General features: G+C 42.4%; 1 protein-coding gene across 1 annotated transcript in view; it reads right to left on the minus strand.

Moving 5' to 3' along the window:
• Nucleotides 1-7451: 7451 nt before the first annotated feature.
• The window catches only part of LOC131284473 (protein slit-like), an 80151-nt gene continuing 68007 nt past the window's right edge, over nucleotides 7452-19595 (minus strand). Inside the window, exon 2 of the mRNA XM_058313332.1 lies at nucleotides 7452-7527. Coding sequence (XP_058169315.1) covers nucleotides 7452-7527 — 76 coding nt within the window. The remainder of the gene's footprint in view (nucleotides 7528-19595) is intronic.

Below are 19595 nucleotides of genomic sequence, written 5' to 3' on the forward strand. Positions count from 1 at the left end.
TCATCCCTTCCGAAGTTGATGCATATTTAAAGACGGTGCTCAGATCCAGAACGTGGCCCGGACGTTCAGAAGGGATCGAAGGAAACACCTCTCAGTCCAACCCGGTTCTGCAAGGTTGAGGATGACTTGATAAAAATAAAAATATTTATAATTTATGTGCTCGAAATATTGAGTTGGATTGTAAAACTATCGCCTGGGAATCGCGTTGTGGTTGGGGTGATTTCAAGACCCTGCCTTCGGTCGAATTGCAGAGACATTCTGGGTATCGTGCTGTATTTTACCACGAAGAACGTAGCGGACTCTATGGACTTGGTGGGGCGCACTTTTCCAAGAAACATTAGTGGCAGACATTTTCCCCCTTGGGTGGTGGAGAGTTTATTGTATTTTATTGGTTTCGCTTCTTTTTCGAGGCCGACGTTGGGTTAAATTTTAAAGAAAACAATCCCTACGAAAGCTCGAGGGCTGTGCGCCGAATGGCCTTCGGTTGAGCAACTCCAGTGTGTGTGTGTGTGTGTGTGGTAGACTTTGCCAGTTTTCGGTCGTTATTTTGTCAATATTTTCTTCCCGCTTCCGGGTGGCCTAAGGCGGTACCGTTTCGGTTTCGTTTTCTCAAAGTAAAATACTTGTCTTCGTCGTTTTTGCCATCGGCGTAGCTGTGCATCATCTTCGGTCCTTTGGTATGGTGCATTTGAAGGATACTCTGCTCATTGCGTCCCATTGTGGTACTTTTATCCAGTTCATTTCCGATCGAAAATATATTTGTCAAAATAAAATAAATATATCAAGTCGTAAGCAGCAAAATGGGTGGTCTCAGGAGATAGAAACTTCCGGAAAACAACGTCATTCCAGTGGAAGGGATAAATGTTCGAATGTTAGGAGACGATTTAATATTTATGGGAGTATGTTATAGAGAGTAATGGTAAATGAGTATTTTTTCGATTGAATGCACCTAAGCCTCGTCAATTCTATAGGGAAGAACCAACGAACATCTCTATCTTGAAGCCTAAAACAAAACATACTGAAAGGATACCAACATAAGAAACGTTCCTTTCAACTATCTTTCCAGTAAACATGGGAAAATATTTATATATCCATGAGAGAACTGAAGAATTCTGCTGCGCAAAGACATAACAGACTGGTTCAATCTTTCCAAGCACTAGAAAATATCCCAATGAGGACAGATCTACGTTACAGTATCCAATTTCAACAAGGCGTTGGTCGCGAGATGCGTAGTGTGATGTTTATGTTTGTGTTGGGTCGAATTGTAATTACTAAGCAAACATCGAATCACTTTCTTCAGTCAAACGATTCATTAACAGGATTTTAAAAAGATAGGTCGGATTAAGTTCTATTCCACGTGATCGATGATTTTTTTCTATGCGCGGCCTTAAGCCCGCGAAAATCTTGTTTACACACAGCACTCGCACTAATGCGTTTCGTAGCAGGAGGTAGAACATATTCCGATGTTTTCTGTAGTTAATTAATTCAAATCAAAACATCATCGTAAGCGGGATACTTCCAGCCGCAGAGTGAGGTAAAACATGATGACGTTAAACAAACGACTCAAGGTGGACTGCTGAGTGAAATGTATTCCGAATTAACAGGAGACAATTTTTTCTCATGAGGTTTGCGAAAGACGAGTCATCACATTCCCAGGTGTAAACTATCACTTGGTACACGTGTTTTTTCTCAACGGCCGACTAAACAACAAGTGGATGAATCACTAGCATATTTATTGCCTTCTATTCACAAGAAGACATTTTTTTTCTAGTTTTCTCTTATTAGCTAGTAGAACATACTTTCTATTAAAGTGATTCTTTTCTTCTTTATTCTAAAATAATTCAAAGAATTATTTTCTATGAATATTATTTTTTTAATGCATATAATTATTTTATCCCATGAAACGATTAAAGGATGCAGGAATTGCTTTTACGTTGCGACAGCGAAGTTGCTTCAGAATTTGAGAACAATCGTGTTATGGTTGTCCTGCAAAAACCAATTTCCGATTGAAGCACCGCACTTGCATCTTTTACGTTTATTGATTTTTCTCCCGAACTTGTTCGATAGAGATCGAGCAAATGTAAATTGCATCCTGCTAATGGATTTTCAAGCCTCCACCTTAAATTGAAAGGGAATAATTGCATTCCAAATTGTTACATTTCATTATGATTCCCGTGAGGGAAAAGCGGGAAAATTCACTGTAATTACGCAAATGTAACATTGTTGTTCGCCGTCAGACACATCGCATGTCACTGTGATTTTAATTTGACAAATTTATCAAACTTCACCCTGAATGGAGTGCGTACGACGTGGGATAAATCAACAATTCCTGCTAGCCAAAGGACAATAGTTCAATTTTGTTAAGCCAATAAAATCCAATTGCACGTGAAAGTGTTCTGGAAATAAAGAGCTGCCAGTTCAACTTTGACCCCTCCTCTCCCTTGCCCCGCTCCGTACCTACCCAGGCTCGATGGTTTTTCGTGCTTTTTTTCAGATGGTTTCAGACGTTAATTTTTATTGTTTTGTCTCAATTCTTCCTGTATTCCAAACATCAATATCGCATTAAAAGCTAAAATACAATTTTAGTATTTAAAACTTGCATCACCATATTTATATGCTTTCCAAATTGCATGTGCACCTGGTGGACATGCACTCTGTTTCCACTTCAACGTAAAACTCGGCATCCGCCTGTCACTCATTACTTCTTAACAACTACGTTCATGAGTCACGTCTATATGTATAGAAACACTAATGGGAAGCTGAAGTATAGTACTTCCATAGTCGTCTACTACCGGCTCTGTAAAGTATTAATATCAACAAATACAGGATGACTCACGTAGGACAAAGTTTGCCACATGCAAAGAGGTACACTTTTGCCATGGCGTCTGAAATCGTCGCGACAGTTTTATTATATCACGAGAAACATATAATCCTGAGCCAGCATTCCGGAAAGCATGCATACAAAGCACGGATTCTAACGTTGTGTGCAATTGTCCAAGAAGGATTGGAAGGATGGGTAGTGGGAAAACCCTGTTGCTTCTTCGAGTGAATTTAGGATTACATGGACTACTTCAGGAAACCGGAGCACACTGTTGGTGTCGGCAGCTAATGGACTTTTTTTATGATACGCTATTTTATCCACCTTAGCTCAAGCTCATCCTTCATCAGGACGGTCTGGTCGTGTAAATCCACCCTCCGCTTCTTTTGCGTCCATTTTCGAAAGCAATGTTTAGAGCAGACGTTTTATTGAAAAAGGCTGTTTAGTGCCGCCTGTGGAGCATACATGGGTCAACGTGAGCCAAGAGAGTTCGCCAGAAGGTCGCCCGACACGGCATCACCCCGACCCCGACGAGCTGTTTATGATCCGTCGCCAGAGCAGGCTCTTCAGGGTGGGGTATCATGGTTGGTTAACCAGCGGATACTGGGACCAACACCTAAGCTTACACGGAGCTATTGCCGCCAGGGGAGTCGTAACTTTTTATTAGGCAACTATTTGCTACTGTTTTTCTAACGAATATGTACTGCGCATTGCTTCCCGTCCTTTGGCTAGTAAGAGAACGTCAGGTTTGCTAAGGTATGATCAGTTTTATAAAGCACTAAGAATAAGAAAAGTTATGTGGAAAGATCCAGAAACCTTCAAATTAAGGTGCTTCTCCATCATCGCATGAAAAAGCTCAATGAAGCCATCCGAACAAAATGCCATTATTTTTGCGAATGTTTAGAAACGTTCCGTTCAATTTGTGATAGTTTGTGTTTGGCAGCGTCATAGCCGAGGGCTGAGAGCTGACTAATTGAACCTTTTCGGGCGTCTGCCGTAGTCCCTGAGCAGTCATAAATTTCAATTTTCCCAAACCCGTCATACCCATCGTTGGTGGGGAACTAAATTCTAGGCCGTAGCAAATCAAGCAGGGTTGATTCCATAAAAGGTAGTTCCGCCTTTCCTGCCTTCCTCTTGTCTCGCCGGTGCCGAAAATGTTGGTGTTTGTTTTGTTTATCACCCTACCGTCGAATGGTCGATAGTGTCATCGGATCTTAGCTTCAATAAATTACCAAATATCTTCGAAGCAGGCCTGTTGCTAACTTTGGCAACATAAGTTTCATGAGAGCTATATCAGTCCCCGGAGGAATTAATTGGCAATCTCATTGCAGTAGATTATCGAATAAAGGCATTTGACTATGTAAAAATAGTTTTTAAGGTTTTTCGGTTGTTTGGAAAATGAGGAAAAAAATTTAATTATTTAAATAAATTTAAAAAAATTATTGCATATCAGTGAATTTTACAAAATATTTTTGAATTTCAAGGAGATCTTCCTGTTCAAAATTCGGAAGAATGTAATGGTTCGGTTTTACGTTCTAAAATTCCTACTTGCTATTTTCTAAGCTTAATACCGATCATTATCAATCACGTAATGATTCCCTACGTCACGTAATCACGTAATGATTCCCAATCACGTAATCCGCCACAAGGCTAACCACAACTAATTTTTTGCTCAAGAAAGATATTTCAAACAATTATAACTCAATTGTTCACCTTTTGCACAGTTTGCATTTAGACAATTATTATTTTATCTTTTATTTGATCCCAGGCAACAAGCTAGATTTCGTGGATAAAAGTACCGTAAATTAAAACGAAATGAATGCGTAAAATAGATAAAAAAAAAGTCTGAAAACCTGTCGAAAAACGTAAAAACGAAGACCCAACGAAGGCACCGCCACCATGATGATTAATTACACTTTTATGAAATTTTGACAACATTATATGATTTATAGGGCCACCTTTCTACCAAGCTACATTTCCCCGTGTGTGTGTGTGTGTTTACCAAGGATCGTTAGGGTAAGAGTTGAAAGGTTGCCGGTACTCTGTAGATACCTGCGCTTAGGGATGAACGAATGTTGCCTGGCGGAATCTCCAGGTCGTTGCAAATTATGGCAAACAAGTTCAACGCTACGCAACCCTCGTGGCTTTTCTCTTCCATTTTGCGACCCGGGAATAGGATTGATTCCCTGAAGGAAGGTTGTTTGGCGTTTCTTTCGCTATGTACAACTCAAATACATTTTTCATCTCACTGCAATCCCAATCCGGGTGTAGTGAATTAGCGAATGGCCGGAAGAGAGGATTTTTCATCCCGTGCCAGCGCAAAAGCCAATCGTTGTAGCTAGTGAGCAGTTTGTCAGAATTATGCAACTCTTTGAGGAGCAAGTCAAACAACCGATCCGTTCGTTGAACCAATATGACCGTAAACAGATTAATCTGTTCTATTTTGGTCCCCTTTTACATGACGTAAACCACTATTATATTGTTTGGTTTTTTGCCCACTTCTGACCATCGCATCATCAATTATCGATCGTTAAAATAACAATTTCTCTTTACTCTTGATTTAGCAATTTTATTGTGACTCCAGGGCAAAACAACATCTGACAATTCATGAGTCTATCGATTTTAAACCCCATTTTGCTTGCCTCAGGATACAATTGATCAGGGAAAAGGATCAAGGCAAAGAAATTGATCACAAATTGAACGGTAAACAGTGGACGACGAAAGGTTGTGAAGATGCGAAAAAACGAATTAGAAAACAGAAAATATTGCGGATAAAAAAGTGGCCTCGAGTGGGGGTTTGACTCGAGATACGATTTCACGTGGGAGCAGCAAGCCAATCAATAAGTCTGCCTAAAGCATGGAAATGATTCGACATTAATGGCACAGCGTGATGCAGCTGTAACAGCATCAGGCAAACAGCTTGCAAATGTTTTCGCCCCTGGAGGCAAAGATTTCGTGAGGCATCAGGATGTGACTCGCACAATTTAGCAGTTTATCTGTTTCGGTTTTGACATTTCGGTAACCATCGACCCAAACTTCCGTGCGAAGCGATCAGTGTTAATTTATGCAAACCATAAACCACGCGCTGCGGTGCATTGATCGAACATGCTTTGCAGTTAATTATATGCAGCAGAACAACCCAAACCCCTTTGCTTCCTGTTTTCGTTTGCAATTACATGTTTGTGGTTTCAACCGGACGAAAGCGACATCATCGCTGGTGGAAAATTATTCCAACCTATCTTTTTTACTGACGGCGAAGTGGTATATCGTGTTCAGTTCGACACTCGAGAGAACAACATAAAGCAATAAAATTTCAAATTTGTAGCAGCTTCTGAGAAGTAAATACTTTTCTAATCAATCCGGTATCGTAAATTGTTTCAAAATATCTGGCGAATTGAAAACAATTTTCGGCCGTTGCTGCAACTTTGCTCCTTCTCGATCTACGTTTTCGTTAATTAGCTTTTTTCAAAGAGTTGTTCATTCAATTAGTTATCTCTTTATGGAATCATATTTATTACGGGAACGATATTAAGATATTAGTTTCAGTCACTCATTTGCTTTTAAATTTGTCCTTAATTGGTCTTTGCCTGTCGCTTTTGGCGAGCTCTGCAAGTGGTTATCTCATTTACAACCTTATTTATGGTAAATGTATTCTGCTTTGAAGAAGGTTTTAAAAAACATAGTGTTTTGATAATTTACCAATAAACTGCGTTGTCCGCAGCACGTTGTCTTTGCGAGGCTTCAACTAAGATGACGAAAAATCATGGAATACTAAACATTCGAGCTTGGGATACTTTTACGGTTTTCCTGTATATGGCGACACTGGCTTTATCGATGTCAATTACGAGCGTATGTTAAGTTGGAAATTGCAAGAAATGTCTTCTTTCTTTCAATACGCTTTACACTTTTGCGGTACTTTGAGGCTTATGTTTGGAGAGTTGCCGTGTTGTATTTTATTAATTAAATGTAAAAGTGTGATCGTGTTACCGAAGATTAGTGTGCTATGAATGTTTGTTTTTCATAAGCGCGTCAACATAATCTGGGGATGCCAACAAAGTTGAAGAGATTCTTCCCTGAGGTGGATGCATTAGAAAGACCTCTTCGCTACTGCCTGCAAATACGTGCAACACAGTGCCGAAGTGTTTCATTATGCCTAGCTCAACCACCCAGTTTCAAAAGGCAGGGCGCGGCCAGATGGCAAAATTATTATGGTGATTTATGCAAAACGCGGCGCTGCGATGGGCTGCTGGCAATAAACACCGCAAATTTATTTCTAGATCCACAAACCGGTGGAGCTCGTTGGTTGCAACCGCCGACGGGCCAACGCAAGTCCATCGTAGAGCAAGATTAATTGAATGCTATAAAATATTCATACACGACATTTAAATTAACCTGTTGACTCTCGCGCACTGCGTGACGGTTTCTTCGGCTGGTCTCGATGGTTTCGCAAAAGATGCGATTCTTCTTCTGCAATACGTCTCGTCCACGTTTTGTGTCCACCGAGTGGCGTTGATCTGCAATCACTGCGATGTTATAGAGCCCGCGATGACAACCACGAAGCTACGCGAATCATTCGCTCGGACACACTTTCTGCAATGCAATTTTCTAGACCGTGCGTGGTGCTGAACAGAGTTTAATCATCACGATCATGCCACAACCGGTGCGACGATGAGAGCTGTTGATGATTCTGACGATACGAAGCGTTCGGGCTGAAATGTGAAGTGCAGATAAGAGAGCAAAACGCAAACGCTTGCTCCGGTTCGGTGGAATGGTGATGAAAGTGCATTAAACGACTGACGCGAACTGACACCAACATCACGCCTACTGAATCGTCCGGAACTCACAACGATGGTGTGGTCTTCCCGTGGTGCCGGTTGTATCGCCAGCGAAGGTTCGGGAGGCATAAATGTCACCTACCATCCCTTCCGCAATGTTCTCTCTCGAATGGGTGGAAAATTAATTAACCATCTCTGGTGGGACAGACAGTACAGTGTGATTTTCAACACCTTCAGCATTCAAACGCTAGCGACCGCCGATTTTGCAACTCAGGGCGGGAAATTTAATCGCAGCTTATCAAACTGTTTTTGATAATAATGTACATTTAGAATGAATTTCTGTACGACCGCTAGGATCATGTGTTCCGCACGGGGTTAGATGAATGTTGTCCGCCCACTTCACGCTTTTAATTGTTTCGCGTAATTGTAATTTATTGCACCGAGAGTGATGCATCATATGTTGAAATTTATGTCTACGCACGCCCCACAATGAACGACGACGAGCAACCGCCGGTCCACAGCGTGAAGCTAGGAAGATGCAGTGACCCAGCAGGGTATGTAAAAGGTGTTCGTGTGAAAGGTATTAATCAGTGTAGAATAAATCATATCACGGTAGCGTAACGTGGGGTCCATGGGTATTACGCAGTGACCCATAAGTCAGTATTTCATGGGTAAACCCGTTAGCAAAATATTTTATTAATGAAGATAATAAGAAGTGAAGGGAAAGAAAAGATTGATTTGATTTTGTTGAAGCATACTAAAACTCTTATGGGCTCTATATAATTTTAGCTAAATGCGTTGCGAATTGCGAAAGCCTTCAGCTTTATACTATGTCGTACTGTTGAGCATAGTAGGGTCTACCATAAACTGATCTTAATCTTAGGTTTTTGGGCTCTCATGGACAGAAAATAATCCCAGCCAGACGAGGAAGAACATAAGATCGCAAGCTAATAATCGCAATTGCTAAAACTAAAGAACTGAGTAGAGAAGAGAAAAAAGGAAGCTATACATTTCCAACCTTCTGTTTGCTCTCCTCCAATCGCAACAATTGATAGAATCAGTAATCAAAGATATAAAAACCATCATGATTCACGAGTTCAGCAATAATAATAATAATAATAATACAATCAATAATGGTGATATTACTAGGTCTAATAGCGCAACATAGCCTTATGCAAACAATGCCTCTTTCCTGGTCCAATTCAGCGGTAAGATAGAGTCTCTATTAAGCAAAGGTTGGAGATAGCTATTCAAATAATATAACATAACTTTCCTCCTCACCTACACCGTTCGCTCGATTATTTGCATGACACACGCCGATTTTCACGGATGGAAATCGAAGAAACGTGCACATGGACACCTATCTGCCAGGGGTTTGATAGAGCACTTCAGAGTCGACTAGACTCCTAACATAAACAAGATCAAGCCAAGACGACCGAGAATATCGTCTGAGACTGGTCAATAAATTGCAGAAATGGCTAACAATATCACAATTACCTCTTTTTCCGACTTTCGCTCGATTCCGAGACGCCCCACGCGAGTCACGAATTATGGCTTCAATCTGTTTGTGTACATCGGGGTCTGAGATCTGTTCGGACGAAGTTCTTGTAAGTATACAGAGTTTGGTTCGCTCGCATCTTTGTTACAATTCTGTTAAACTTGGAAATCGCTCGTCTTTTTCTACCATATAAGTCTTCCACTAAGTAAATCAGGCTGACCAAACACAGCGGAAGGCGCACACGACCGCCGAACATCGCTCGATCGCCTTCGTACCGGGAAAAGATAATATCACATTGGCCACAGCGTTCAATTTCCCTTTTTTCCACTTTCCGAACCCATCGGTGAGGTCTCCCTGTGAGACAGCGGGTTTTGTCAGCAGATCACCAGCGTCGTTCTGCCCTCGTGGCACTCGAGATTTTTGTGCCGTCAGTAGAAGCTAAGCATTGACCCTTTTTAACACCCGGTGGTCGTCTGTGGTCAGGATTGGCATGTTCGGAGGGTAAGTTTGCGGTATGAAAAATATGTGAAATACACCCCATGAAGTGAAAGTTCATACAAATTGGTTGACACGAGCGCAACGTGATGTTTGGCTAGCAATAACTGTATTTTGCAGAGATCGTGTTTAATGTAGCTACCGTGCATTCTACGAAACCCATTGTGCAGTGGCTTATGGCCAATGTTTTGTCCAATTGAACACACGATTAGCTTCGAGCTGTTTGCAAACTAAACCTTATTCTGAACCTTAAGATCATCGGCTTGAATCGGTAGGAAAAATTGGTGATTTTGGTATCGAAAGAAGCGTCCTGTTTCGAAACACAATATCGGTCAAACAGGGTCGACGTACTATAGGCTAGATAGGAATAAAGGTTGGAACGAAAAGAAAAAAACTTATCCTGACCTACCGGGAAGATCACATCCGCGGAAAATCTGGTGGCTAATCTCATTTCACTCCATTTGGACCTTGTCAAAATCAGATTATATGCACTCAAATCGAATTCAACTGGAAAGGCTTCCATGGTGACGGCCGTAAATCCGGACCGTTGATCATCGCAGCACAAGACGGCAGCAACCTATATGATCTTGATCGTGATCTCGGACCCGCATCCGAATCTGATGGGACAAATGAGATTAGATGACCTGAAGTTGGCTCTTGGTAATATGCGTTTCGAACCGAAACGGTGACAAAAATACGTTCGAACCTTGTCCTGCACGGAATCGGAATGATTTTGATCGGATTTAACGGTATCTGTGACAGAATGCCATGGAATGGATAAAGGTCGTTTCTAGGCGATCATCTCATATAGCGAGGTGAAGAATTGGAAAGAATTTCCTCTGAACAGCCGACAAGCAGGTCAACCGAACCGGGCGAAAGGAATTGTCGGGAACGAATGAGTAATTGTCGAGACCTTCGCAAGCATCAATTACTTCGAGCACCAGGCACATCGATGTTATTGGTGGATCAGCATCACAGCACAAGTTCATCCGCTGGAACTGCTGAGGTCAAGAACGTTCGGTCGGCAATTTGGCGGTTCGCTCGATACCGGTCGAAATATTGGCTCAATTTTCTTGCACCGTTCCATCCCGTTCGCGACTGACCTTCTGGCGTTGCTGCAACCGTTATTCGCCTTGCCTGCATCACTTTGGACCAATCTGCGCTCAACTGATTGCTGAATTTTTCATTGCTTCTCCCACGATCCGGGGTGATCGGAAGCTGGGAGAGGCTTTACCGGGTTGTTTCTGCAACGTTTTTATTTTATGTTTTCTGCACTGTATCCGAAGATGCGATCGTGACTGGCTAGTCATGGTCAGCATGTGTTGTTTGGGTTAAGCCTGGGTTCATTGCGATTTTGATACACTAGCATTGCCTTTAGAGTTCACCAGGGAGTCATTTTTTTAGTGGCGAATTATCAATTTTCAATGTATTCACCCTAAGGTAACAATGAATATTTGTGAATTTCTCATGATAAGGAAACTAGGGCGGAAAAATTGAAGGTGAACCAGCAACATCGCATAACAAACACACAACCATAAAAAAAGAGACTACCAACAACTCTCTTTAGTGTGTGTATTTCAACTGCGCCATTTCTTTATCCCATGCACACACTTAACCTACCTGAACAACATATCTACGCAAACATCTTGATCAAGCTACCAAAAAAATGTTAAAACAACAGAAAATCACACCAATAAAAACACGTTCCCCATCTTTTAACGAAGGGGGAAAAATGAGACAAAAAAGTTACACTGGCTAGAATGGCAAAATAGTGTCGGTGTTTCCTTGCGATATTGCAGGACTAAAGACGGGAGCATAAAAGCAGCGTACTGACAGAAAGTCGGGAAAATAACGAGGGTTTTCCGGTATCTTTTTGCACCAACTACGCAAACGGAACGCGTGACGGAGCCGGATATGGCATCGGTGGGAAGAAATAATTCCGACTTCACGTTCACGTCCCCCTAACGGTTCCAAAACGTCCACCATGGGGTTGTATTTTTCCATTGGGAATTTCCCACCCTTGATTTTCTACACACTGTCTGAACATTGAGGAAAGAATGGAGGTAGCTTTTTAGATTTGGTACACCTTCAAGCAAAGTTTCAGCAAATAGTAGTAGGGTGGAGGTGGTTGATGCAATAATCAAAATAAGTACAGAAGGTAGCTGCCGAGCAGGTCCGGAATACGACGTGAATAATGCGGTGTGTAATGTATCCCAAATTAAAAGGAACAGCATGTGCGAACGATGTAACAAAACTGTTCGCCTTTTCTGCGGAAGACGCAAAACCTAAGCAAAGCATGACGATTTTCCCTGCCAAAAAGAAGAGGGTAAGGGCAGCAGGCACCCGCGCCCAACGGCAGGAGGGGGAAAATAAAGAAACACTGAGTGTGCGAAGTAAATGCCTGGCCCAAAGGGATAAGGAAAAAGTGACAGGATGCTGATGTTCCATTTGCTTCAAGGAAACGTGTTCCTCTGATATTGCGTTTTCGTGCCATTTTATCTCCTGTCTACATCTCTTCCACTGTTAATGTGCTGTCAACGGCCAAATCTTAGGCCACTGTTACAGCACTTGCGAGCCTGTACACACATATTAGGTCTGAGTCACATCTTGGGTCATGCGTACTTTGTTTTTGTGCTTCATTACCCACAAGAACAAACGTGTACATCGACAGATGGTGAGAGATTATTAGGTGCGTTGGTGGACTAATTTTTAATAAGCACGAAAGAAACCAATGCTGAGTGGAAGCAAATTATAACTAGCGCTACCTTCAGCAATGTCTGGAGTTGAGAAACATACAAACAGTCCCATCTGGATCATACTATAGAGATTTTGAGGGTGAAATTCTCTTAACTTCCTTCCCCTGGTGAGTGGAAGCACGGTTTGTATAATCGTTGATATGGTACAGTTCGTGGTTCATAATTCTGTGTAGCATTCATTCCTCCATCCGAGCCTGTTCTGATCCGTTCTGCCATAGCCCCATTCCGTTGGTGGAATCTGTCAAATGACAGCTACGATTATTATGCTACGTTCCGGCCGACCGACCGAGCAGTGTTCCGTCTTTCCTTTCGTCTTCATCAGTGTCATCCGGCACGCGACAACTGTGTACACACCGACACACCGTGATTGTGAAGCTCTGAAGTGGCGGACAAAAGGGGTCCATTTTTCCGCAGGGGAGAGTTTGTCTGCTACAGGATGAGTTGATGAAGCGCTTGCTGGAAATAAAATGCTATAACCCAGCGAAAAACATCAACGCAATCGTAACCTTGCTCGGGTTTATTTCAAGATGTTACCAACGGAAGGATAATTCAGTGGGCGAAATATGCTAATAAAATTATGAACTTTGACAGCGAACGTAGGGCATGGAGGGTGGCGCACAGAGTTTAATTTATATTTGATGAGCTCGAGATTTTCCTCGATTCGTTGATTCTGGGAGCAATTATTCAGGATCGAAGCGCCGGTGCGAACTTCTGGTGAGAGTTTTATTACTCCTGGGAATCGAACGGTCTTGCACGGGAGAATGTTCTAATTTAAATATTAAACAAGTCATGTCGAGCTGACGTAGATGTTGGTTCAGTGACTAAATATTTTATGAACACATTCTGTTCAATGTCAATTTAGTTGATTTTTAAACAATTAGCATGAGTCAATTTTTGGACAATAAAAATAAGTTGGTATTGAAGGAACAAAACAAAGATGATCATCGAGATGGATAATTTCATAAGTCAGGAGAATACTTGTTTTCCAATATATTCGGAAAAATGATCTCTAACAATCTTTACTCGATTAAAGCTCGCATACTTTCTTCCCCAAATTTTCAAACCCAAAAGAATCAGATCGTAAGCGACCTTCACCAAACAGAGCGCATATGAAATTCCAATTGGACAAATGGGGACGTTTGGACATAATTTCTCCTCTCACTCGGCGTCACGCTGAAACGAATTGAGAACGGATGGTGTCTGTAACGAAATTCACGGTTGAACGGTATTCCTAAACCCTCCCGAGTGCAACTCCACGCCGGAAAAAAAGAAACGCATCGTTGCAAATACATGGTCAAATCCCGGTCCGAGTGGCCTTGCATGTCTAAAATAAGAGGAACAGAAAAATATGTCTGCTATAGAAAAAAAACCCTCAGTCGATATTAGAAGAAGGCGACACCACGCCCGATCCACTTGCCACCGGACGAACTATGTCTTAGGCGGAGTTGTTGACCAACTGGATGGTTAGGGAAAATAACCGTACTGTAACTAATTAATACCTTCCGGTCTGCGCAAACGAAGAACATCCGCATGCAGGGGTCGGTGGACGTCACGTACCTCCATGCACCAGATACCTAAATATAAATTTGTCGAAATTCGACATAAATACTCGTAGCATACCGTCTTCAATAGGGCCGTGTATGCAATCTCTCCCCAATTTCAGGCATTCAGCCAAGAAAGATAGACCTACTGACTCTTTTGGGGCTATGTAGTCAATTTGAATATATTAGAGATACAACAACCAACAACATCCATGTCCAACAACACATTAAACGATGTTGGACCTCGTTTGTAGGTTTCCTGTCGAGCAAAAGACAAAACAAAAACTGGCCCATCACCGCGGGTAGGACTCACTGACCGGCTGTGTGGTGCATCTCTGCAACGCTTTTTCTGAATCGGTAGTATAAATTATCTATCGAGATCATTAATCTTATCGCATAAATGTCAAAACAGACAGGATATGGCAGAGAAAATGTAATTTGTTTGAAATGTAATTTACATAATGGCCGAAGAGGCGGAGGTACATAAGAAGGAGCATCGTGCTCACTGTTGTCAGTGCTACTAAATGAACCAAGAAAGTTGTGTGAAGTCTGCTCTAAATAGATCGAACAGATAATGATGAATGATACCGATTCAAAGTATAGTTTTCTCCACTACTTCTCCTGTTTTACTAAAATTAACCTTTCCGCTAGCAAAACATCAAAATTCTGTCGCTTTGTGTAGTCATATCCAATGGCAACCGAGACGGGTCATAAATTAAGCAACCGCGTCAAAAATTGCCTATTCTAGACCACATTTCCATAAAGTACGCCGCTTCCTGCGTGTCAACTCAAAGCTCATGGGTGAAACGTACGTGTATTATCCACCCTCTTGGATACGAGTGTTTAGCATTTCTTCTTCCCGTTACCGACAGCCTTCTCGCGGTTGTCAAAATCCCCAGTGTGACAGCGATCCGATTATTTCCACATTTCCTAATTAGACTCCCAAACCACCGTGCCACACAGAGGTGTGCTCATATTAGATGCCACATCGCATGCAACTACGGCACGAGTTCTCCTTCGCAAGCGTGAGTGCGCGAGACACAACTGTCGGAATCACCATTTGTCTCCCGGGGGTCTATCCCCGGAATCTCTTCGTAATCGGGGCAATAAACATAAATCGATCCAGGCGCACCAAATTAGGGTAAAGTGGAAGGAAATTGCATTAGGTTGGAACGGAAACCACTCGTTCGTTCGTTCACTCGGCGGCTTATTAGTAACGGTACGGTTTCAAGCACTGGGAGCTTCATTAGTACGAGCGCTCCGAGCACTGGATCCGTGGAGACAATGTCGATACACGAAAACGAACCAATGAACCAGTGTAGGTACTGTTGATTAGTCAGCCATAAACTTTCGCGCCTTTCTCGTCGTATGCCTCATGTGGTGTAAAACTTTGCAGAACTGAACAAGCAAACTCGATTGCTGTTGCTTGAGCTTTCGTTGTGATTCTAAAATATACTAGATTGCAAAATAGTTGATCCACAAGAAGTTTACTTGAGTAACAGAACTTTAAGATTATTTAAAAGTTAATGGTAGAGACACATGTTGTTCTGCCTATGATGGTTGTGTCTTGTACACTATACTTTTAAGGGCTTCTCCCTTATGACTGATGGAGCACGACCATTGGGTAACCATTATCGTTGCCTATGCGCTGTTATTGTGCAATACAGAAGCCTGTAAGTGGCTCGCTGTCAGCTAATCGATTTACAATCACCCACGGCACCGATTTATCGGCTCGGCGTTGTTGGTGTAAGCATCAGGCGAGCATCTGATGACACGTCGGCCTTACGAATCGCCTCGAGTAAAATCGATCCAAAATGAACTACAGCGGTGCTGCGTCAAAATCGGATGCAACTGTATAGTGCGTAGCTCAATAAAAACCGCTCTAAGCGACACACGTCATGCCGTGTTGGAATCGGCCTTCCTTCAGATTGTTTGATGGTCAAGCATCGGGGGATTTCCTGTCGAGGCGATGGCTAAACCTTTCCACCGAACGGGGAATGTCAGTAAAAGTGATCGATCGCGATAGTGCCACACACCCGGCGGATTCATAGCGCGAGGGAGTGAGTATCATCATCCCTTCCCACCACCCGCATTCCCTCTCACCACGATGGGAAACCCGATGGTCGCAAATGGTCGACATTTTACGCCTTCTGGCACCGCAACGAGCCTGCATCGGAATTGAGTCCAGCTCAGGGAAGGATCTCTGTATCCCGGTGGGATCTTCGATAATGTTTATAGCTTTTCGAGTCTGTGTTGTTGTTTTATTTTCTCGCCAGATCCGATGGAGGCCCGGTGACGCTGTTCTCGTGCTCAAATGTGGCCTTCGGGCATCGGACGGCTGCGCGAGACCATGGTACGATGTATGATTAATTGAGTTGCTTTGCTGCATTATTGCAAACGACTCAACGACGAGGAGTTTGGTTCGATTATTACTTTTCCGTTCGATTGTTCGGGAGGTACGTGCAAAAGAAACATGCCGGCATGCTTTACAGTTTATTGCGCACACTGGGTTGAAAAATTCACGTTACAATCAGAACCGGGTTTGGTTAACAACTTTAAAATAGCACATTTGTCAAAGTGTTTCATTTGTTTCACTACTAGAAAGTATGAGGAATGGTGTCAACTTTTTATATTTAATGCAATCACAAGCGCCAGTTTATCCATTTTGCTTTAGGCAAAAGGTTGTTCGATAGGATTATTTCTTCTTTCAGAAGCCCATAAATGATTTTTATTATACCATGAAACTAATTACAAATGTCTACTTTTCCGATATGAAGAGTTGGAGTCAGAATTTAAAGTAAGTGATATCCATACTGGGAGCAACTTGGTGTTAAAATCAAATTCCGCAGAACCTATCAACCGTAAACTGTCAGTCATTCTATGAGTCTGCGTATTTTGTGAGGTTCCTCAAAACTTCCCCACGTTTAAGACTGAATTGTACGAGAGGAATGCAAGAGGGTGAAACAAACGATTTGTTTATTTATAGGAAATTCAAAACGCACGAAGAATGCACGACTCTAAGTGATGTAGATAAAAAGAAACGCGTAGCGCGTCTATAAACGAAATTGTTGTTGCTACGCCCCTGCCAAATCTAAAAAGAACTGAAGAGTGTCTGATTGAGAGAAACAGAAGACCAGAAGCCACCCTTCACGCACTCCCACGATGCACCGTAACATTCCTTCCTCTTGCAGTCTCGACTAAAAAAAGGTCAAAATAATCCGAAAAAGGGGAGAGGACGTAAAGGAGATTGAGGAGTGGTGGAGAATTTATGTGAAATAAACATAATATTCATTGCGCACTTCAAAACACGTGACGATAGCTCCCGTTGCGGCATGTGGTTTTCCACACGGTGTCTCCGGTCCGTCCCTCTAATTTATTGTGCTAATTAAAATTTATGAATGAAATATATTTCCCCGATAATTAACTGACTCGTGTGACCGCATCGGCTCAACAACCTCAGAGCTCTGACCACTGTTTTCCACGCTGACGGACTCGCCGTCGCCGGATGGACGGTTTATTCTACCGTCTCCTAAGACTCTACAGATGCTCAGAGATGCAGTTGAGGCTTGTCTCCAAGTGAAAGGGGTTCCCATGTGGGGCAAGATATCTGCCCTAGGGTGTTAGGCCTAAGACGCATAACTGTCGACTGAGCGCATTTTATGTTGCTCTTGGATCAACACGATGAGCGATAGTTTGAAAGATGGATCCTGAACCGGCTCCGATTCGTCTCCTAGAGGTGCAATGGCTCATTGGATGACCCAGTTTGAGTACGAAGATCGTAGATCATATGCAAATTATGCAAGATAGTGATCGCATTAAACTATGTAAGAAAGATGATCGTTTGCTTGTAGGATATTTTTATCCACAATCGTGAACCTGGCCCAGACAACCTGTAACAACAATACTGTTACTAAAACCCATTCTGATGTCGTCTAATTTCTTTTGGAAAACCTTTTTCATCTGCTAACAACGTTGAAGCTAAGCTGAAGTTCAATTATACGATCCATTTGCTCCAGTCAACAGCAAATATTATTTTTATGATGGTTCAAATTAATTACAACCATTAAGTCCACCTCTTTGTGTGCGGCCACACGTACGAACAGACCCAATAACCAAGGTACACACGGTGTATGATTTTTATGAGCTGATAAAATGTAGTCTCCTATTAAATATCAATAAACCCAGCAGTGCGCGGAACACGTGCACCCAACTGCACGTTTGTTTGTAAACGGGGAGCTGATCTTTCGCTTCTGTTTTGGGGTGAGATTTAATTATGGTCTCCCCAAAATAAACAGGGTGGGTCACGAATACGAACGGGACTAGCCACTTTATGGGTTCGGTGTTTGATTGCAGTATGGTCAACCGAATGGGTCTGCAACAAATATCCAAAGTCTCTAGAGAATATACACACACGCATAAAAAAACGGACTCAACAGACAAAAACGGCCCCACCGAAAGATGACCTCCCACTGTGCGCTGGCGTCTTGGTGGAGGAATGGATATGGCCAACTTTTTTTTACACTATGCTACAGAGAGAAAGTCGTTCGGGCTCGATCCATATGGTCAATTCGGGACGCAAGGTTCGTCATAAATATTTTTAAACGTCGTCGTCGCCGCCGTTGTTGTGGTCGCTGTAGACATCACATAACCGTGGACTACAATGTAAGCGGTAGATGGATGGAGAAATCATGCAGACAAACTCAACGCAGAATCAAGTCTGGTCCAACTTTGCGTACGGAAGAGAAAGAAGATAACGAAAGGTTAAAGACAAACCGACCCTAGGCTGGCCTGTTGCGTCGTCTAAAGTAGACCGGAAGATGATCATTCATCAGTTCGATGTGGAAAGCAATTAGACTTTCGTGTTCATTAACGCACGCTATAAGTTGTTGGACTTTGAAAACGCTCAAGAAAAACGCAACAGGCTACTGGTTCTTGTCCCAATTTGCTTTCAAAAAGGAAACTACGACCGTAGCATAAAATTTTATGCTTGAGTTAATTCGGTTAGTTTAATCATAGTTCCTGGTTTATATGATATTTTATAGAGAAATTATAAACATTACTTAATAACTTAGGATTACTGTCCAGACTCATCCTTTGACATTTAAAGTATTATTTTTCATTCTTCTTAATATAACAACACAAACGTACATTGGCTTCACATGTGATACCATCTGTAAACATGCCGTAAAACAGTAGCCCTTTTACTGAAACTTCTTTTTAAATCCCTACATCACACACTTGACAGTGAAAAGCCTTTTTTTCGCACAAATGATGGTGAGTTCCTCGGGTACCGAGACGAACCAATTGAAAGCCGTCGGAGCGAAACCATCTTGACGGGCCACTTATCACCCTGCGAAAACGGGGTGCGGTAAATGGGGATGGGTGAAGTTTCATTGATCCCAGCTTTTCCGGGAAGTTGCAGCGGTGTGGAAAGTGGGCCGTAAGCTGATTAAACATTATCGTGAACTCATTGCACGCTGGGAAATGCCCGGCGATGTCTGGACCGGGAACGAGCTCTTGAGCGCATTTAAGCGGGCAGATGACAAACCCGACTCGATTTCTACGCCATCAAGATAAGTGACATTTACGAGACATCGCCAACAATGCGGTGGTCCACAGTCGAGAGCAGGCGTTGTATTGTGGGGAAGTGTGTGCACATCTGATGTAATTTTCCACATTCCAATTCCTGTTCCAGTGTTGAGTTTGCCTCTT

Source organism: Anopheles ziemanni, chromosome 3, assembly GCF_943734765.1.
Source record: "Anopheles ziemanni chromosome 3, idAnoZiCoDA_A2_x.2, whole genome shotgun sequence".
Taxonomy (NCBI): domain Eukaryota; kingdom Metazoa; phylum Arthropoda; class Insecta; order Diptera; family Culicidae; genus Anopheles; species Anopheles ziemanni.